Below are 23278 nucleotides of genomic sequence, written 5' to 3'. Positions count from 1 at the left end.
TCATTTTCTTTGGAGGTGGTAACACCAGCTGGTCTTGAGCGCTGTCCGACATCGATAGCACCACCTTTGGATCAAGGCAACCTAACATGTCCGCCTGCATCTTCCTCACAGACCGGCAGTTTGCCGGGGACACCCTTATCAACCCCGTCTAAGCACAATAGCCAGCCCTCGGTCCCTCAGATGTGGACAAGTAAAAGACCATTTCCTCCTAGCCATGAGAAAGCTAAGAGGTTGAATTTCACCATCTGCAAGCTCTTGGCTACAGAAATGCTGCCTTTCCGCCTGGTGGACACAGAGGATTTTCGAGACCTTATGTCCGTCGCAGTGCCCCAGTACCAGATGCCCAGTCGGCACTACTTCTCAAAGAAAGGTGTGCCTGCGCTCCACCAGCATGTCGCACACAACATCACCGCTTCTTTGAGAAACTCTGTGTGTGACAGGGTGCATTTCACCACAGACACTTGGACGAGTAGGCATGGACAGGGGCGTTACATGTCGCTGACTGGGCACTGGGTAACTATGGTGACAGCAGGACAAGGGGCTGCTGTCCAAGTCTTGCCGTCCCCACGAGTTGTGCGTCAATCCTCTTTATGTCATTTTTCCTCCACTGCTTCTGCCTCCTCAACCTCCTCTCGGTCTTCCACCTGCACCCAAAGCCTGTCTGGTCATGCCACAAGCTTTCTAACTGTGCAGAAGGGATCCTGCACACCTCCTTACTATGCTGGCAGTAGGGCTCAACGTCATCAGGCGGTTTTTACATTGAAATGTCTGGGAAATGTGAGTCACACAGCTGAGGAGTTGTGGTCAGCTCTGGAGAACCAATTTCATGAATGGTTGTCTCCACTGGACCTGAAACCAGGGAAGGCCGTGTGCGACAATGCTGCAAACCTGGGTGCGGCCCTTCGCCGGGGCAATGTCACACACGTGCCTTGTATGGCTCACGTGTTGAACCTGGTTGTCCAGCAATTTTTAGCCCACTATCCCAGACTAGATGGCCTTCTGCAGAGGGCACGGTCGCTGTGTGCTCACTTCCGCCGTTCGCATCCCGCAGCTCAGCGACTTACATCTCTACAGAAGTCGTTGGGCCTGCCACTTCACCGGCTAAAATGCGATGTGCCTACCCGGTGGAATTCAACTCTGCACATGTTGCAGCGACTGTGGCAGCACCGACAAGCCCTGGTGCAATACGTTCTGACGTATAGCCTGGGCCAACGAGATTCAGAGGTGGGGCAAATCACGCTGGAGGAGTGGTCTCAGATCAGGGACCTATGCACCCTTCTGCACAGTTTTGAAATGGCGACGAAGATGTTTAGTGCTGACGATGCCATTATCAGCATGACTATTCCGGTGATTTACATGCTGGAGCACATGTTAAACAGAATTCGGAGTCAGGTGGTGGCACAAGAGGAGGTGGAGGAAGTAGAGGAGGAGGAGTTGTATGCGGAAGGGCTAACATCTGCAAGGTCCAGACGGTCGGCAGCACCAAGGCGGCAGGCATGTGAGGGTGGGGGAGATGATTTTACCAGGGCGCATGGTAGCAGCCAAACTAGTGAGGAAGGTGCAGGAGCCCAGGAAGAAGTGGAGGACGAACTGATGGAAGACTCATCAGATGAGGGAGACCTTGATCACATTTCTGTTGTGCGAGGTTGGGGGGAGAGGACAGAGGAAGGAAGCATGATTGCTACCTCGCCACCAACACAACAGGGACTTGGTGCTCCTGGATGCGCAACACACATGAGTGCCTTCTTGCTGCACTACCTGCAACATGACCCTCGAATTGTGAGAATTAGAAATAATCCTGACTACTGGGTTGCCACACTGTTAGATCCCCGGTACAAAAGTAAATTTGCAGAAATTATTCCTGCCATAGAAAGGGATGCACGCATGCAGGAGTATCAGCAGAGACTGTTGCAGAATCTTACATGTGCTTTTCCACAAAATACCAGTGGTGCACGTAGTGAATCTCACAGTTCCAACTTGCCAACCGTGGGACCGTCAAGTGTTCAGCACTCAAACCGTAACAGAACCACAGTATCTGCTGGTAACATCAATTTTGCGGAATCATTTCACCACTTTTTTAGCCCATCCTTTGCAAGGCCACAGGAGACAAGAAGTCTGACACATAGTCAACGCCTAGAGACGATGGTACAGGAGTATCTCCAAGTAAACATTGAAGCCACGACTGTGTCACTGGACCCTTGCTCTTTTTGGGCTTCCAATCTGGATAAATGGCCGGAGCTAGCCACTTACGCCTTGGAGATCTTGTCATGCCCCGCAGCCAGCGTTCTGTCTGAACGTGTGTTCAGCGCTGCTGGTGGTGTGCTGACAGATAAGCGCACGCGGCTCTCCACTGATAATGTAGACAGACTCACGTTCATAAAGATGAACAAATCATGGATCCGAAACGACTTTTCTACCCCTGTGTCATCCTGGGGAGAGTAAAAGCTTGATGATTGGTTAAAATCACCCTACCAACCGTTTTAAGCTTTCAAATTACTAATCATGTTTATCTGTATCTTGACTGGAAAATAATTTGGGCTTTGTAGCAGTGTGCAGCACTGATCCTATTAGGCCATCTATAATAAGCTTCACCAGATTTAAAATTAAAAATAATTTTTAGCTGCATCTAGCCCGGAAAATAATTTTGGGGCTCCGAGATGCGCAAGACACATAAGTGCCTTCTTGCTGCACTACCTGCAGCATGACCCTCATATTGTCAGAATTCGAAGTAATCATGACTACTGGGTTGCCACACTCTTAGATCCCCCAAACTTTTCGATCAACCTTTTCATTTTAATAAAGACCAAAAAAATGGTCATTTTTGAAATTATAAGCATTAGCAGGTTGTTAGAAACTGAAATCAAACAGTTTTCAACTCAAAACTTTATTCTAGGTGATGTTACATTTTCACATAGGACCCCTTGTTCGAAAGGAGCTTCTGAACTCTCTCGTCCATTGAATTTGTCAGGTTTTGGATGGTTTCTGCTTCAATTGTTTTGCATGAGGACAGAATACCCTCCCAGAGCTGTTGCTTAGATGTGAACTGCCTCCCGCCATCATAGACACTCCTTTTAATGATGCTCCAAAGGTTCTGAATGGGGTAGAGGTCAGGGGAGCATGGGGGTCACACCATAAGTTTGTCCCCTTTTATGCCCATATCAGCCAGAGATGCAGATGTTTTATGTGCAGCATGAGATGGTGCATTATCATGCAGAAAAATGATCTTGCTGTGAAATACACGGTTCTTCTTCTTGAACCATGGCAGGAAGTGCTGTTTGAGAAAATCCACATACATTATGGAGTTCATCTTTAGCGCCTTCAGGGATCCTAAAGGGGCCGACAATCTCTCTCCCCATGATTCCAGCCCAAAACATTACTCCACCTCCTCCTTGTTGGCGCTGTAGCCGTGTTTGCGTGGGGTGTCCATCAACCAGCCATCCTCCACTCCATTCATCTGGACCATCGAGCGCTGCACGGCACTCATCCGTGAACAAAACAGTTTTGAAATCAGTCTTCATGTAATGTTTGGCCCACTGGAGCCGTTTCTGCTTGTGTGAAGTGGATAGAGGAGGTCGACAGGATGGCATATGCACAGCTGCAAACCTCTGAAGGACCCTGCATCTTGTTGTTCGGGGGACGTTGGAGGCACAAGCAGCTTCAAAAACTTGTCTGCTGCTATGACAAGGCTTTTTTGCCGCTGCTGTTTCAACCTGACGTAATTGCCTGTAGGAAAGAGTCCTCAATTTGCCCTTATCAGCACGCACACGTGTGTACTGTGAATCAGCTACATACTTCTTGATTGCCAAGACACTTCATCCTGATCATCGCACAATGTTGATTGTAGTCATGCCTTGACCTAAACACTCCACAATTTGTTGCTTCTCAGCAGCCGACACATCCTTTTTCTTTCCCATTTTGGCAGAAAATGTAGGCTGCTTAATAATGTGAGAGAGCCTTCTTAAGTAGTCTTGCCTTTCATTGGACACACCTGCCAAACTAATTAGCACAGGTGTCTGCAATTGCTTACAGTGATATAAAGAGCCCTGACACACATCACCATCAATGAGTTTAACTGACAAACAAACAAATTCTTCCCTTATCACTCCTAAACACTTTTTGCATAATAATTTGGAACGCGGTGTACATGTGCTTTTCCACAAAACACCAGTGGTTCACGTAGTGAATCTTACAGTTCTAACTTGCCAACCGTGGTCTGTATGGAATTGTTCAATAAAGGGCCCAAAATTAAGATAACATAGATGGGAGAGGTCTCTATGAATAGGAATTCCTAAGTATTTGATACCCTGTGAGGGCCAGGCAAAGGGAAAGTTGGACTGGATGGAATCCTATATGGATTTAGGGAGGGAGACATCGAGGGCCTCAGACTTCGCTGCATTGATTTTAAAATTTTACCATGTAACAAAGTGATCTATTTCAGCCATAACAGCAGGGATGGATATATGTGATTGAGTGATATATACTAGGACATCATCAGCAAATAGAGAGCACTTGTACTCGGTGCCTCCCACCTCAATCCACCTAATATTGGGGTTATGGCGAATTGATGAGAGCAGGTGCTCCGTCACTAGGATGTATAAGAGAGGGGACAGAGAACATCCCTGCCTTGTCCCATTGGTGATTGTGAAAGGTGATGAAAATGTTCTGACGCACCCCCTGGGCCTTGGGACACCCGGAGCCGGACCCTTTTTGGTGGATGCTGGTGGTTGTAGTCTTCGTGGCGGCGATCCGGTTCCGTGGCTCAGGGCGGTCAAACCAGTGGCGGAACTATTTATGTGGTTTTGATGTTTAAATGTCCGACTACGCCACCCGTGGATTGCGGTCAGAGTGAACCGCCGCTACAGGGCAGACCGCTAAGGCTGGTGTTGTGGGTGCAGCAGAGCGTAGCATAACTCCCCACGGGAGGAGTATAGCCTCAGGGCAGTGTATGCGGAGGATGGGGGTGATGGTGCAGGGCAGCAGCAGTAACGACACGGAGTCAGTGATGCAGTTCAGGGCCTTTACTCACAGTTCTTATTATCCAGACCACGTCTGCAGGTAACGGCTGCCCACGTCGTACTGTGCTCACCAGGTGAGGGGCTCAGACAACTCCCAGATAACTTTGGAGCGCTTCACAGGACCCCCTTTGTGTGTCCTTTGTCTGGCCTTTCTTACCAACACTTCTGTCCGGCTGCCTCGGGCCTCCTCTTGGTAAACTTGGCGCCAGTTTCCCTGACCCTATGTGGTGCCTTCCTAGCGGGTGGAGCAAGGTGCTGCGCCACATAAAATGTCAGAGCCTCCGGTTTCTAGCTGAGGGTCGTTTCCTGCCTCCACTAGTTCGGGGACCGGTCTCCCCCTTTGGCCTGACCCCTCCACGCAGGTGGATTCGGGCGTGCAGTGGCGACTCGCCCGTCCGCACCCCTGGGATCCCTTCATTCCTCGTTCCTGGAGCCTTCTCCGCTCCTCTTCCTTCCTTCTCCCTCTTGCAGGCCTGGGCCTCTGTTACTAGGCCCGCCTCCGGAGCAGAGCTCATGCAGAGCCCCTGCTCCCTGCCACTTCTGCTCAGACTTCTCTGCACTGAACTAAGATGGTGCCCACCTTTTATACTCCCTTCTCAATGCACCCAGGAACTGCTTCCTCCCTGCTCCTGCACTGAAGGGGTTCCCCTTCCTCAGTGTTCCCTCCCCCCACTCCAGCCAGGGACAGGGACTGTCGTGCCCATCTCAGGGGCATATTGGTCGCCCTGCCCCACGGCAATGTGGTGTAATGCATGCAGGTGTCGGGTCCTGATCCACACTCCATCCTTATCTGAGAGTGAGATATCACACCTCTGGGTGAGGTGCAATACGTCTGTAGCAACCGAGCCCTCGGTGCTACAGTTCCATTTATCTTCAGCCTAGGTGACGTATTGTGATACAGGGCCGTGATTTTGGCTATAAAAGGGTCCCCTAGACCCCTACCCCAAGCTTTTTAAGAGAATCATATATGGCGTGCCAGGAGACTCTATGGAATGCTTTCTCAGCATCCAACGAGAGTATCTACTTACAAATTTTTAACTGCATCTAGCCCAGGAAATACTTTGTGCCTAGTAGCAGTGTCTGCTAGTCAGCGGATTATCCCGGCTGTTAAGCAAGCTACACCACCTGTAGTTTGGACACTTAATTTTTTCAAAGGAAATGCTTCGGGACCACGGGATACTTAGTGAAGAGCATCAGGAGGCACCCCAAGGCATAGGGGCTGTTACTGGCAGTAGGATGCCTTGCGGTGGACAGCCGAGCTCGATCCTTATAAAAGCTTTTTAACTGCAGCAGCTTTAGTGGACGCTACTGGAGCTAGAATTACGCGGCTGCTGGCATGAGACTTGCCCTCCAATAGATCCTTGTAAATGGATTTAAAGTGTATTCATTCAAATTAGAGAGACAATTTAAATTAAAAAGCTTAGAGCTGCCTCCACCACAGGGGGGCTCGCTCGACCCACCAGCGGACAGGCACCAGTATTGGGAGAGGGGGGCTGGCCGTCAGGGTTCACCGCGGCTCTGGCACAAACCCGGCGACGCGGAGGTGGCACGGGCAGGAGCGGACTGAACGTGTCGGCTTCTCACTTTTTGGATTTTAGAAGGGCATGACATGCCTATATCTGTGTCTCCCCCTCCTTTTACTCCTCCACCTCTTTTCTTTTCGCATGACTATATGTACTTGTCACTTTTCCATGTGTTAGTTGTGTCTTCTGAGCAGTTTGTCAGCTTTTGGACACCTTTGAAGGTGTTTTCTATGTGTTTCTATGTGTTTTTGTTTGCCTGCCATTGGTTTTAACGGTGTTCGAAGGTGTTCGACGAACAGTTCGACGAACAGTTCGGCGAACACACGGGTGTTCGACGAACCGAACCGAACTCGAACACTACGGGGGTGGCTCAACACTAGTTAGTACCAGGCCAGCTTTGTATTATCAGCTGGTACTAAGCAAGAAATTCATGGTGTCACTCCAAGTTAGACATAGCCACCATGAATTTCTAGTAAACAGAAAAAAAAAAGAATTTTTTTTTTATTAAAACTAAAACACATTTTAATAACACTTTAATAAAGAAAAATTCTCACTCCAACGTAATCCATAGGTCTTCTGTCTTCAGCTCTGCTACATCTTTGCCATCAGACAAATATGTCTGCTGACAGAGATGAGCAGGCACAGAATGACACTGGAGCACTGTTACTGTGGTGGCACTATGTTGCTTTTTTGTCATTTCATGTAGTGTAGAAGTCTTGGGAAAAGTGTAGATTGTGCTCTGGAAGTGATCAGTTATAGCTAACTATGTTATTTTATGCAGAGATAAGTCCTGCATAGAAGATGTGACATCGGTCTGCGGCAGATAAAGAACTTGTGAGTATGTGTATTACCTATACACGCACACTGACAATATATACAGAGCTCCTGTGTATAATATCAATGGTGATCATTGCATTACCTGTATACTGACACTATATACAGAGCTTCTGTGTATAATGTCACTGGTGATGACTGTATAACCTGTACACTATATACAGAGCTCCTGTCTATAATGTCACTGGTGATCACTGTATAACCTGTACACTATATACAGAGCTCCTGTGTATAATGTCACTGGTGATCACTGTATAACTTGTACACTGACCCAATATACAGAGCTTTTTTACATTTTTATTATTTTAGTATTATTTGTCACTATGTGGTGGCATTATGTGCTTTGGTCATGACATGACGATATTTATCCCTTGTATGTGGTATTATTCGGTCACTATGTGGTGGTAATATGTGGTCTCATGGTGTGTCAGTATTTATACCTTGTATCTGGTAGCCTTTGATCACTATGTGGTGGTATTATGTGCTTTGGTCATGGTGTGGCGGTATTTGTGCCTTGTATGTGGCATTATTTGGGCACTATGTGGTGGCAATATGTGATCTGGTCAAGGTGTGGTAGTATTTCTGCCTTCTATCTGGCAATATTGGTCTTGGTTGAGTGGATTGTGATTGGTCATTTGTTTTATCTGATATCAATAAGGGGAAACCTCTTTATTTCCACTAGATATTAAATACTTGGATGTTTAACCCCTCCCTGTCCTGTAACTATTACACAGCAGCAGAGATGCAGTTACAGAGGTTCACCAGAGAAAGCAAGTTGGCATTTGGTGAGATTTTCACCTCTGTATTTATAAGACAAAACCAGGAGTGGGTGAGAAATGCATAAAACATTACCTCTGATTGCTCCACTCCTGGTTTTGTCTTACAAATGCTGAGGTAAAAATCTCACCAAATACTCAAAGTGCCACAATCTTCTGACAGTTTCCAACAAAAAGGTCATAAACATAAACTACCTCAATAAAGATTTCCAATCACCATAAAAAACTGCGTTTACGTAAACCAGATTTTTTGAAAAGAGGATGTGAAACAAATGATATTAAAAAATTATTTATTTTTATTACATCAATTTAAAATCTTCAATAAAAAAGCATAAAAGAGCAGTGGCCTATCGATCCCATGCAAGAAGTCTTCCAATTGATAGATCATAGTAATATTATGTCATATATTGTATTATTGCACAAAAAGGAGGGGGGAAGTTGATGTAAACATAAGACCAATAAATGTGATGTTTATAATATCAATTCCAACTGTAGAAAGGTCAAATATTAATCAAAAATGATTATAATATATTATATTGCACTGTTGCACAAAAAAAAAACAAAAAGAAGGAGGAAGTGGTATTATATATCACAATTTATGGGAATATATGTATAAATGCATATATCTCCTGAAAGAAAGTTATTTTTCCCCAAACTGTATTCTATCAATTGTATAAATCTAGTATTAATTGCAAGTGTAGAAGTAGCCTTCCATTCAACAATGTGTCATCATTTGCATAACTCTCCAAGGATTCATAATGGTGTGACCGGTGGAAGTATAAATCTATTAGTTACAAGTGTAATGATAAGCTTCCATCAGTCTCCCCATTCTAGTTATCAGGACAATGTCCTGGAATGATCATGATCATGCAAAATAACCAACATAAAGGAGGTCCAAAAAATACACTTACTGAGTGTTTCTAAGACATGGAGACAATCTCACAGGGATCCGCCCGACGCCGCCGTTTCGCTTATGTGCTTCTTCGATGGGGCGTGCAGTATGTGTGTGTGTAGTACCTATTTATAGGCTGACTGTCAGCTGTTTGGAATTCCCGTAATTGGTGGAGAATGCTTGGCGCATGCGCACGCTACATGACTCCGTGTGTAGAAAGATGACTTCCGGAGTGTAGCGGCTGACACGCATGCGGTGAAACGCATGCAGTGTCTAATGCGTAAAACCGGAAGTCCACGGGTCTGTATGCGTACATGCGCACTTCTCCAATGTGGAATCCCCATATATCTGTGGCGTAGTTCAAAAGAGGTGTGACAAAGGCCATGAATGGGGCAATACGAGGGCGGACACCTACCGAGGATCCTTAGATTTCTACAGGTACTTGCACATTGTGAAATCCTCACATGTTAATAGCGGGACTCCGGAGAAAAATTTGGATGTCATAAAAAGAGTGGTAACAGGACTAATGTAATAATATGTGATAAAGAAACAGATAATAAATAATGTCAAAGCAGTATTAAGAATGTGAAAGAAAATGAGGAGTGAAAGTCAGGCGAAAAAAGTGTATATGGGAAAAGAAAAGGAGAAATAAAAAGATGAAAAAGGAGTTAAAATAAAAAAACAAGGAAAAGTGTAAAAGGAAAGGATAGGGACCGTAGTTGGTGAACAGTGAAGGAGAGTAGTGAAAAAAATGTAAAGTAAAAGTGTGGAGAGGTGAAAGTGATAAAAAACTTAATCCAATAGTATGGAATAATAAACTTAATCCAATAGTATGGAAAGAGCGATAAGGAAGATGATGGTGTGGAAGAGTGAGAATAAGGTTAAAGTGAGAGAGTGTACATGGGCAATATCAAAAAGGTATAAATATAAACAGTGCACAGTGTGTATAGTGCAAATATATGTGCTATCTAGTGAATGGGAATTGTGTAAAATTAATGACATAAATTGTGACAATATTATAAAATATTTCAAAATATATGTGTAATCCCATATACATAGCTCACAGATTGGGGCGACCAAAAAGTCCTTTAATCATTTAATGCTGATTTTTTTCTCTTTTTTTCTCTCTCTTTTTTCCTTCTTCATCCAAAGTGGAACAGGGATGAATGACTCCTTGTCCCAGAAAAACCGCCTCAGAGGAAAACCGAAAAACAGCGTCCAGAGATCACCAAAAAACAGCCAAAGGTAAGTGCTATGTAAGAGAAAAACTAGTTAAAATCATTTAAAAAACAAACATACTTAAGAAGGTGACTCAAAAGGATCAAAAGGTATACCAGAGAATCTAAGCAATTTCTGAAAATATGTAGATATCAGAGAAATACCCAGAAGTTGGTGAAACAATTTATAAGAAAGCAGAGAACCCGAACTGTTCATTTAGACCTTGGGGCGATATAGTGCCCAGTCTAAATATCCACCTACTCTCCAGTCTTGCCAGTGCCTGGCTCAAATCGCCTCCTCGAGGGCCCAAGTCAATTTGATCAATGCCTCTTATTTTTAAGCCACTTGAATCACTGTTGTGGTGGAGCTTAAAATGCCTTGGAAGGGTTCTCAGGTTAGTTATTTCTTCCATAGACATTGTTTTCTCAATGTCCAGCACATGTTCTCTAGTTCTTGTTTTCAATTCCCGAGTAGTGAGACCTATGTAAATTTTTTTACAGGGGCATTGAGCATAATAGATAACTCCCTTAGAATTACAGGATATGGCCTTTCTGATCTCATATGTTCTACTATTGTCATAATTACTGAATTCTTTACTATTAATCATATTTTTACATGCTTTACATTTTCCGCATGTATAGAATCCAAGTTTATTTCCGTCAATTAGGCATGAGGTGGGATTTTTTTCATAATGGCTGTGTACCAAAGAATCTCTCAAATTTTTGGATCGTCTAGCAACTAGAATTGGTTTTTGTGGTAAAGTTTTTCGTAATATCGGGTCTGTCAATAGTACATCCCAATGTTTTCTCAAAATCTCACCGAGTTCCGGCCATTGTACATTGTAATCTGAGATGAATCTAATATGGTTATATGTGTCTTCATTCATAGTTCTCTTACCATACAGCAGTTGTTGTCTGTTGGTTTTTTGTGCCCTTTTGTATCCAGCTTTAATTGTTCTATTACTGTACCCACGATCCTTGAAGCGCCTTGTAAGGTCTTGTGATTGATGTTGAAATAGCTCATTATCAGTGCATATTCTTCTTAATCGCAGGAATTGGCCTACTGGAATACCCTTGATGGTGGCCGGCGGATGCGAGGAGGAGCTGTGAAGTATGGTATTGGTGGCAGTATCCTTCCTATACACATCAGTCATTAGATATCCATTTGAAATGGCCCAAATATGTAAATCCAGAAAGTTGACTTCTCTGCCGTACTGGAATGTCAACTTGATATTCAAGCAATTCTGATTAAGACATCCAAAGAATTTTTCTAGTTGTATAGTGGAGCCTTCCCAAATGAACCAGATGTCGTTGATGTACCTCATCCACCCCTGTACGAGGTGGATGCCATCGACGCCATCATGGAAAAGTTGCCTTTCCCATGCTCCTAAGAACAAATTTGCGTACGAGGGGGCACAAGAGGCCCCCATCGCAGTTCCCTGTTTCTGCAAATAAATCTTCTTATTAAAAATAAAGATATTATGTTCAAGGATAAATTGGAGAAGGATGATAATGAACTCACACATGGATTTATCAATGTTACTTTCTTGCAAAAACAAAGACACTGCCTCCAAACCATCATGATGTCTAATAGATGAATAAAGAGCCTCCACATCCGCCGTCACCATCACAGATCCAGGTTCAAGATGTATTGAATCAATTCTTTTAAGGGCTTCTGTGGAATCTTTTATGAATGAAGGTAGCGTATGAACTAACGGTTGTAAATAAAAATCTACGATAGTGCATAAGCTTTCACACAAGCTCCCATTGCCAGAGATGATAGGTCTCCCGGGAGGGTCTATCGGGTCTTTGTGTAATTTTGGTAACAAATAGAAGGTTGGTAGTTTGGGACGCAATTTTTTAATTGATTCAACCAATTTTTTAGGGATAATATTGGCCTCTACCGCTTTTTCCAAAATTATAACCAACTGGGATTGAAATTGATTTAGTGGATTATATGTAAGTTTCTGATAACAATTTGGAGAGTCAAGGATTTTATTAGCCTGCTTTTCATAAAGGTGGTGTGGCCAAATAACCAAATTACCACCCTTATCGGCTGGTTTGATTACTACGTTGGGTAGTTTTTTTAGGTCTGCAAGGGCTTTTCTTTCTTCCTGATCTAGATTTATACGATTTTTTGGGGCATGAGGAAGTGATTCTATTTCCCTGCTTACCAGCCTGGTGAACACATCCACCGCAGAACATGTAGAAAGAGGAGGAAAGTTCTTGGATTTGTGTATTAGATGCACAGGAAACCCACCTCCTATGCTTAGTTGGCTTTCCTTTTCTAAGTCTTCAAGGTCTCTGAGAGCTTTTCTTTCCAGTTCAGTGGGGAAAAGAAGTTCCAGATCAGCTTTGAAATGGAGTTTTTGTAATATTACTTTTCTGGCGAAAAGGTGTAGGTCCTTCACCACCGTGAATGGATCTAAATAAGAGCATGGAGAGAAAGTTAGGCCTTTTTCCAAAACATTGATTTGTGTTTTAGTTAATGTTAAATTAGACAAATTGACTACCTTCAATCGATCGTTCGGTTTATTACTCGGTTTCTTAAGAAATATTTCTGGATATTTTTTTTGATGGAATCTTGTATTTGGTCTATTGTATATGGGGGCCTCTTCAGACTCACTGCATGAAGTGCTGGCTTCAGAACCAGTGTATAGGAAGGATACTGCCACCAATACCATACTTCACAGCTCCTCCTCGCATCCGCCGGCCACCATCATGGGTATTCCAGTAGGCCAATTCCTGCGATTAAGAAGAATATGCACTGATAATGAGCTATTTCAACATCAATCACAAGACCTTACAAGGCGCTTCAAGGATCGTGGGTACAGTAATAGAACAATTAAAGCTGGATACAAAAGGGCACAAAAAACCAACAGACAACAACTGCTGTATGGTAAGAGAACTATGAATGAAGACACATATAACCATATTAGATTCATCTCAGATTACAATGTACAATGGCCGGAACTCGGTGAGATTTTGAGAAAACATTGGGATGTACTATTGACAGACCCGATATTACGAAAAACTTTACCACAAAAACCAATTCTAGTTGCTAGACGATCCAAAAATTTGAGAGATTCTTTGGTACACAGCCATTATGAAAAAAATCCCACCTCATGCCTAATTGACGGAAATAAACTTGGATTCTATACATGCGGAAAATGTAAAGCATGTAAAAATATGATTAATAGTAAAGAATTCAGTAATTATGACAATAGTAGAGCATATGAGATCAGAAAGGCCCTATCCTGTAATTCTAAGGGAGTTATCTATTATGCTCAATGCCCCTGTAAAAAAATTTACATAGGTCTCACTACTCGGGAATTGAAAACAAGAACTAGAGAACATGTGCTGGACATTGAGAAAACAATGTCTATGGAAGAAATAACTAAACTGAGAACCCTTCCAAGACATTTTAAGCTCCACCACAACAGTGATTCAAGTGGCTTAAAAATAAGAGCCATTGATCAAATTGACTTGGGCCCTAGAGGAGGCGATTTGAGCCAGGCACTGGCAAGACTGGAGAGTAGGTGGATATTTAGACTGGGCACTATATCGCCCCAAGGTCTAAATGAACAGTTCGGGTTCTCTGCTTTCTTATAAATTGTTTCACCAACTTCTGGGTATTTCTCTGATATCTACATATTTTCAGAAATTGCTTAGATTCTCTGGTATACCTTTTGATCCTTTTGAGTCACCTTCTTAAGTATGTTTGTTTTTTAAATGATTTTAACTAGTTTTTCTCTTACATAGCACTTACCTTTGGCTGTTTTTTGGTGATCTCTGGACGCTGTTTTTCGGTTTTCCTCTGAGGCGGTTTTTCTGGGACAAGGAGTCATTCATCCCTGTTCCACTTTGGATGAAGAAGGAAAAAAGAAAAAAGAAAAAAAGAGAGAGAAAAAAAGAGAAAAAAATCAGCATTAGCTGATTAAAGGACTTTTTGGTCGCCCCAATCTTTGAGCTATGTATATGGGATTACACATATATTTTGAAATATTTTATAATAGTGTCACAATTTATGTCATTAATTTTACACAATTCCCATTCACTAGATAGCACATATATTTGCACTATACACACTGTGCACTGTTTATATTTATACCTTTTTGATATTGCCCATGTACACTCTCTCACTTTAACCTTATTCTCACTCTTCCACACCATCATCTTCCTTATCGCTCTTTCCATACTATTGGATTAAGTTTATTATTCCATACTATTGGATTAAGTTTTTTATCACTTTCACCTCTCCACACTTTTACTTTACATTTTTTTCACTACTCTCCTTCACTGTTCACCAACTACGGTCCCTATCCTTTCCTTTTACACTTTTCCTTGTTTTTTTATTTTAACTCCTTTTTCATCTTTTTATTTCTCCTTTTCTTTTCCCATATACACTTTTTTCGCCTGACTTTCACTCCTCATTTTCTTTCACATTCTTAATACTGCTTTGACATTATTTATTATCTGTTTCTTTATCACATATTATTACATTAGTCCTGTTACCACTCTTTTTATGACATCCAAATTTTTCTCCGGAGTCCCGCTATTAACATATGAGGATTTCACAATGTGCAAGTACCTGTAGAAATCTAAGGATCCTCGGTAGGTGTCCGCCCTCGTATTGCCCCATTCATGGCCTTTGTCACACCTCTTTTGAACTACGCCACAGATATATGGGGATTCCACATTGGAGAAGTGCGCATGTACGCATACAGACCCGTGGACTTCCGGTTTTGCGCATTAGACACTGCATGCGTTTCACCGCATGCGTGTCAGCCGCTACACTCCGGAAGTCATCTTTCTACACACGGAGTCATGTAGCGTGCGCATGCACCAAGCATTCTCCACCAATTACGGGAATTCAAAACAGCTGACAGTCAGCCTATAAATAGGTACTACACACACACATACTGCACGCCCCATCGAAGAAGCACATAAGCGAAACGGCGGCGTCGGGCGGATCCCTGTGAGATTGTCTCCATGTCTTAGAAACACTCAGTAAGTGTATTTTTTGGACCTCCTTTATGTTGGTTATTTTGCATGATCATGATCATTCCAGGACATTGTCCTGATAACTAGAATGGGGAGACTGATGGAAGCTTATCATTACACTTGTAACTAATAGATTTATACTTCCACCGGTCACACCATTATGAATCCTTGGAGAGTTATGCAAATGATGACACATTGTTGAATGGAAGGCTACTTCTACACTTGCAATTAATACTAGATTTATACAATTGATAGAATACAGTTTGGGGAAAAATAACTTTCTTTCAGGAGATATATGCATTTATACATATATTCCCATAAATTGTGATATATAATACCACTTCCTCCTTATTTTTGTTTTTTTTTTGTGCAACAGTGCAATATAATATATTATAATAATTTTTGATTAATATTTGACCTTTCTACAGTTGGAATTGATATTATAAACATCACATTTATTGGTCTTATGTTTACATCAACTTCCCCCCTCCTTTTTTGTGAAATAATACAATATATGACATAATATTACTATGATCTATCAATTGGAAGACTTCTTGCATGGGATCGATAGGCCACTGCTCTTTTATGCTTTTTTATTGAAGATTTTAAATTGATGTAATAAAAATAAATAATTTTTTAATATCATTTGTTTCACATCCTCTTTTCAAAAAATCTGGTTTACGTAAACGCAGTTTTTTATGGTGATTGGAAATCTTCTGACAGTGCGGATTCCACCAATAAATAAGTGATCACCTTCCCAACCTGTGCATCGCTGATAACTTGTTTTCACCAATAAAAACCCTTTAATGCAAACTACAGTAATTGTACATCGCAGTTCTGGTGAGCGCAGGAGCCGCCAATATAATGGGTATAATGGATAACAGGTATTTGCAAATAGCTGAAGGGTGGGTGGGCCCCTGGAGTCAATGTCCCTGGTGGGCCCCAGACACCCCAGTCCGGCGCTGGTGTTATTCATAAAATCGATAACACAGGGCATTGTATAAAGCTATCTTTCTGTTATGCTTTCATTAGACAGAGTTAGTTTAGTTCAAGGACATCTGCATCAGTTTCCATAATTTAAGACGTTGTTATTTCTGTATACTTTCTGTATTAGGTTAGGCACATAGCCATACCCTTTCTTCTGGGGTGTAATAAAATGCTTGCTGCTTGGGATCTGAGGGCAGACAAGAATTGTACACTTAGACACTGGCTGTGTGTTATTTTCTTTTCTCCAATGCATCGTATTTATTTATTTTATTTATCTAATTTGAACCAAAAATGGCAGATTTGGAGATAATTTGTATCCCAATCCAAATTAGCTCTTCTTGGAAGGGCTACCACAACATTACAATAGAAACAAGTCGCCACTTCTGTATTATTCACCCACTCCTGATTTTGGCTTACAAATACTGGAGGTAAAATACTGACCAAATACTCAACGTGTGCACGTGGTCTTGTATTGTATTAGTCCTGATTCTAATTAGGTTGGGAAAAGAAACCATAACAACAATATAATATTAGTGCTTTTAATTCAAGGCAGGAAAAATAAAACATAAGGTAAACAAAAATGACATTAATTATGGGACAATACATTCAGTTTTTAATAGTATTTCCCATTATGAATTCAGAAAGCTTCTTCCTAATGAAGACCTTTCCTCCTTGCGGCTCTCCGAGCTCGGACAGGGCTCTGATATTCATTGGCATTCTCGTGTCCGCAGTCTGTATTTATGCAGTCACATTTCTCCACATTAATGTACTCGTGATTCACGTCACTGCCATCAGGACACTGCAGCTTGACGCTCTTCTGGCTGGTCTGCACCTCCTGACAGCAGGTACATCTGTGTGACATGGCTCTGGCTTCCGTCGAATAACTACAGTATAAAAAAGGGAATCATGTATTGGCTTTTAGCATTATGATAAAAATCATTTTTATGACTGCAAAGCAAAATAGAAAAATGAGTACCATAGGAGTGTGGGAGACATGAGTAAAATTTATGGTTGCATGCAATCACCACTAGGGGATTTTTTGGCGCTTACTATATCCTGTTTAATTACTCAGTGTAACCCCCTAAGGACCAGTCCATTTATGGGTGCAAACGCCAGAAACGTTTTACCCCTTTCTTTGCATACTATAATTTTTTTGGTTTTCTCATCAATGCTTCTATTTGAGACACGTTGTGTTTTATTCATCCCATTCATTCTTTTTTTTTCACTTCTGACACAAGTGAAATGTATATATTTGCAGGGGAGTGTCTTAGGAACATGGGGAGACAAATATGTATTGATTAGAGATGATCGAATCTATGTCATGCGAATAACACCAATAATCACCAAAAATGCCCACCATCATTTTTGACATTTTAGAAGATTGCACCAACCACAAAAAGTTGACATGACCTCAAGTGCGACTGGGCAGGATTCTTAATAGAACTGCAGGTATCACATGATATGGTAAATCAGTCAATGAGGAGGAACTATCATAGCCTATATAAAAGCCTAGGCAGGGAATGCAGCAGCCATTTAGGGTGATTTGAGATAGTGGGAGGATGTCAGAGCTCACAGCTCAGTAATAGACAAGGGAAGAGAAAATCCTAAAACATTTGAAAAAAAGTTAAGTGTTCTAAAACTGAAGCAGATGAGAATGGTAGTCTGAAAATACAGAGATTTAACTGATAGGGGAGAGAGATGAGAGAGGTGACAGCAAGAGTTTCAGACTCCGTGTGATTGATTTGTGATGGCAGGCATCTGTCCTGCTGCATTTAAACTACAATTACACATTTTTCTTCATTCTTAATGCACTAGAAAGCAGCAGCAAAGCGCAGAAAAAAATCTGAAATCAGTGCCACTGAGAGATGGTGTGCTTGCTTGTCACAAATGACTGTGTTGAGTTTTTTTCATTTCTTGTGCAATCTTTTTTGTGAAGGATTGGATTAATTGTTTTTTTAAAAAATATAAATGAAAATTCCTTAAAATCCAAATATTTAACTGTGACTGTCTAAACTGTGTGTCTCGTAAACATTTTTTTTTTTGCACACCTGGTATACTAGTCAGATTTCATGCACCAGAAGCAGAAAAAATGCAAGTGTAGGATTTCACTGGAGAAATGTGCACTAAAATATTGGTGCATTTTTTTTCTGCAGTGTTGCACAGTCAAGCCGCCTTGTTGAACAAGACACAGACAGTGTCTAAGAACATAATTATAGTGCAAATGATGAGTGATAAGGTTTTTTTGGTGCAAATTCCCCACATTCTGGTGCATTTAATTTGATGAATATTTTTTGCGTTATAACTTACATGGAATAGGTTCCACATGTCCCATCGCAGCGAGACGTCTGAACCTTATTTTCTGATCGGCAGTTATTGACGAGCATATAGTCATAGTTTACTTTCAGTTGACAGGAAGACGTCTTTTCAATACCTGCACAGTAAATTGTATCCCATTATTCTTACATTGACAGAAAAACAAAACAGATTCCTTATTTCTTATATTTTTAAAGTATAGAGATTAAATGATAAAAAATATATAAGAACAGTAACAGTATTCATATTTTCTATACTTACACACTTTACAGCACCCATTGGGTAATAATTGAACGGTTCCCTGTGAAAACATACAAAAACATTTACAGTTTGTTTGAAAAGACATTTTAAGAAAAACAGATGAGAATGCTCCAGAAAGGATGGAAATAAATCTAGCTATATAAAATGTAGTGATCAATTTTTTGTACAAGTAGGATATATTATGGGTCACAGATGTTCACATCATATCACAGATTACTGGGAGGTACTGATTAAGAAGGTGGATGAGAAATCATTCTACAAATACAAGTGTTTCCGACAGATGTGAAAGGTTTGCTAGGCCTATTATGCCGATGCAATTTTCTTGCCTTAGTTTTCCAAAATGTTGTAAAATAGCAGCATTTTTACTGCTTTTTTTTACACATGGGGCAGGATGGATGACACATGAGCCTGGATGGAGACACATGGGGCAGGATGCAGACACATGGGGTAGGATGGAGACACATGGGGGCAGGATAGATGACATCTGGGGCAGGATGGAGACACATGGGGGCAGGATGGAGATGACACATGAGGCAGGATGGATGACACCTGGAGCAGGATGGAGACACATGGGGCAGGATCGATGACACCTGGAGCAGGATGGAGACACATGAGGCAGGATAGATGACACATGAGGCAGGATGGATGACACATGGGCAAGGGTGGATGACACCTGGGGCAGGATGGAGACACATGGGGCAGGATAGATGACACTTGAGGCAGGATGGATGACACATGGGAAAGGGTAGATGACACATGGAGCAGGCTGGATGACACATGGAGCAGGATGGATGACACATGGAGGAGGCTGGATGACACATGGAGCAGGCTGGATGACACATGGGGCAGGATGGAGACATCTGGAGCAGGATGGATGACACATGCAGCAGGATGGATGACACATGGGTCAGGAAGGATTACACATGGGGCAGGATGAAGACATCTGGAGCAGGATGGATGACACAGGGGGCAGGAAGGATTACACATGGGGCAGGATGGAGACATCTGGAGCAGGATGGATGACACATTGGGCAGGATGGAGACATCTGGAGCAGGATGGATGACACCGGGGGCAGGATGGAGACACCAGGGGCAGGATAGAAGACACCTGGGGCAGGATGGAGACACCAGGGGCAGGATGGAGACACCAGGGGAAGGATGCATGACACCTGGGGCAGCATGGAGACACCTGGGGCAGGATGGAGACATCCAGAGTAGGATGGATGACACCAGGGGCAGGATGGAAGACACCTGGGGCAGGATGGATGATACATGGGGCAGGATGCAGAAACCTGGGGCAGGATGGAGACATCTGGAGCAGGATGGATGACACATGGGGCAGGATGGAGACACATGGGGCAGGATAGATGACACATGAGGCAGGATGGATGACACCTGGAGCAGGATGGAGACACATGAGGCAGGATGGATGACACCTGGGGCAGGATGGAGACACATGGGGGCAGGATGGAGATGACACATGAGGCAGGATGGATGACTCCTGGAGCAGGATGGAGATACATGGGGCAGGATGGAGCTGACACATGGGGCAGGATAGATGACACATGAGGCAGGATGGATGACACCTAGAGCAGGATGGAGACACATGAGGCAGGATGGATGACACCTGGACAGGATAGATGACACATGAGGCAGGATGGATGACACCTGGAGCATGGTGGAGACACATGGGGCAGGATAGATGACACATGAGGCAGGATGGATGACACATGGGAAAGGGTGGATGACACATGGGGCAGGATGGAGACACATGGGGCAGGATAGATGACACATGAGGCAGGATGGATGACACCTGGGGCAGGATGGAGACACATGAGGCAGGCTGGATGACACCTGGGGCAGGATGGATGACACATGGGGGCAGGATGGAGATGACACATGGGGCAGGATGGAGATGACACATGGGGCAGAATAGAGACACATGGGGCAGGATGGAGACATCTGGAGCAGGATGGATGACACATGGGGCAGGATGGATAACACATGAGGCAGGATGCAGACACATGGGGCAGGGTGGATGACACATGGAGCAGGATGGATGACACATGGGGCAGGATGGAGACATCTGGAGCAGGATGGATGACACATGCGGCAGGATGGATGACACATGGGTCAGGAAGGATTACACATGGGGCAGGATGGAGACATTTGGAGCAGGATGGATGACACAGGGGGCAGGAAGGATTACACATGGGGCAGGATGGAGACATCTGGAGCAGGATGGATGACACATGGGACAGGATGGAGACATCTGGAGCAGGATGGATGACACCCGGGGCAGGATGGAGACACCAGGGGCAGGATAGAAGACACCTGGGGCAGGATGGAGACACCAGGGGCAGGATGGAGACACCAGGGGAAGGATGCATGACACCTGGGGCAGCATGGAGACACCTGGGGCAGGATGGAGACATCCGGAGCAGGATGGATGACACCAGGGGCAGGATGGAAGACACATGGGGCAGGATGGATGATACATGGGGCAGGATGCAGACACCTGGGGCAGGATGGAGACATCTGGAGCAGGATGGATGACACATGGGGCAGGATGGATAACACATGGGGCAGAATGGATGACACATGTGACAGGATGGATGACACATGGGGCAGGATGGATGACACATGGAGCAGGATGGATAACACATGGGGCAGAATGGATGACACATGTGACAGGATGGATGACACATGGGGCAGGATGGATGACACATGGAGCAGGATGGATGACATATGGGGCAGGATGGAGACATCTAGAGCAGGATGGATGACACCTGGGGCAGGATGGAGACATCTGGGTAGCATGGATGATACAAGGGGCAGGATGCAGACAAATGGGGCAGGATGGATGACACATGGGGCATGATGGATGACACATAGGGCAGGATGTATGACATCTGGAGCAGGATGGATGACACTTGGGGCAGGATGGAGACACTAGGGGCAGGATGGAGACACCAGGGGAAGGATGCATGACACCTGGGGCAGCATGGAGACACCTGGGGCAGGATGGAGACCTCTGGAGCAGGATGGATTACACCTGGGGCAAGATGGATGACACCAGGGGCAGGATGGAGACATCTGGAGCAGGATGCATGATACCTGGGGCAGGGTGGAGACACCAGGGGCAGGATGGAGACACCAGGGGCAGATGGATGACTTGTGTTAAAAATAATAGCTACACTTGTGAATTTGAACAAGGAAGCAGCTGTTTGGCTGATTCATATGTTGCATTTTGGTGTGGATTCTTCCTCCGCATATCTGCAGCTTTTTGGAGAATAATCAGCAGCGGAATCCATACATGATACATGCTGCTGTTTTTTGAGCAGATTTCACACTTTCCATGGCAAAGAATGAAGTCCACTTTCAATCTGCACAAAGAATTGACATGCATTGGATTTAAAAAATGTAAAAACAAACTATGGACTGCAACCCAAAAACTCAGCCTAAACACTGTTCCTGTGCTTAACACAAATATTGCACATTGGAACCGAGTGGAAAATAGACATTTACATTAGATTCCTTGGCTTTGTTAAATGGATTCAATCCTAAACCAATGCTGATGATCTCATAGTTTGCAATACATATATATTTATATATTTTATATATCTTTATAAATTTGCATATATATATTTATTTATATATATATATATATATATATATATATATATATATATATATATATATATGTATATATATATATATATATATATATATATATATATATATGTTTTTTTTTGTTGTTGTTTTTTTTTTGTTTTTTTTAAAGTAATCTATTAGGTGTTTTCGTCAATGTTACTCACTGGTTCACACAAGCCTTCATTAAAAAGAGGGCATAAGATTTGTGAGATGGATGTGATGAACTGCTTCCTGATCCTAGTACAGCTGTACAAGGTGCAGTTGTCATTTTCAGCATTTCGAATTTCTTCAGGCTGTAGAAAACAGTAAAAAAGTATTAGCATACATATATTTTTAATTCAAAGGTTTTTAATGATTTTTCAATGCATTCTCCAATATTTGAAGGAATCGATGGGTTTTCGGACTTATCACATTTACCATACTTGCCGTAAGGCCGGGGTCATACGGCTGTTGATTCTCACATGTGGAAAAATTGGATCGATGACGTTAATGTCAATTGGATCAAACTCTAATCCGAGTGTCATCTTACTGTGATCCGATTCTCTCTCATGACAGAGTCGTATCACAGGTGAGGAAACGACTGAGAACGTAATATCTCCATCTTCTCCATTCTCTGTGTCCACCAAGTTCATTACGAATTAATAAAATGTATGAAATAGTCAAATCCTTCAGCTGTTGTGCAACTGCTAATTTACACCACTTTTGTAGCATAAATTATGATGTGTGATGAATTTGCCAAAAATACTTTTTGCACTAAATGCCACCCACTTTTCAAAATGTAGCTGGAGCTGGTGTAAAAACG

The 23278-nt window shown here is 42.9% G+C and overlaps 1 protein-coding gene across 1 annotated transcript in view; it reads right to left on the bottom strand.

Moving 5' to 3' along the window:
* Positions 1 to 8560: 8560 nt before the first annotated feature.
* Positions 8561 to 23278, bottom strand: part of LOC141173623 (uncharacterized) — a 116714-nt gene continuing 101996 nt past the window's right edge. The window contains exons 18-25 of the mRNA XM_073657924.1: positions 22641 to 22769; positions 18823 to 18862; positions 18556 to 18679; positions 14027 to 14119; positions 13138 to 13165; positions 12939 to 13002; positions 11078 to 12682; positions 8561 to 8637 (exon numbers count right to left, since the gene is read on the bottom strand). Coding sequence (XP_073514025.1) covers positions 8561 to 8637; positions 11078 to 12682; positions 12939 to 13002; positions 13138 to 13165; positions 14027 to 14119; positions 18556 to 18679; positions 18823 to 18862; positions 22641 to 22769 — 2160 coding nt within the window. The remainder of the gene's footprint in view (positions 8638 to 11077; positions 12683 to 12938; positions 13003 to 13137; positions 13166 to 14026; positions 14120 to 18555; positions 18680 to 18822; positions 18863 to 22640; positions 22770 to 23278) is intronic.

Source organism: Phyllobates terribilis, unplaced genomic scaffold (genome assembly GCF_046119375.1).
Source record: "Phyllobates terribilis strain yellow unplaced genomic scaffold, ASM4611937v1 Scaffold_13__5_contigs__length_258822181, whole genome shotgun sequence".
In the NCBI taxonomy this organism is placed as follows: domain Eukaryota; kingdom Metazoa; phylum Chordata; class Amphibia; order Anura; family Dendrobatidae; genus Phyllobates; species Phyllobates terribilis.
This window is presented reverse-complemented; position numbering and strand designations above follow the sequence as displayed.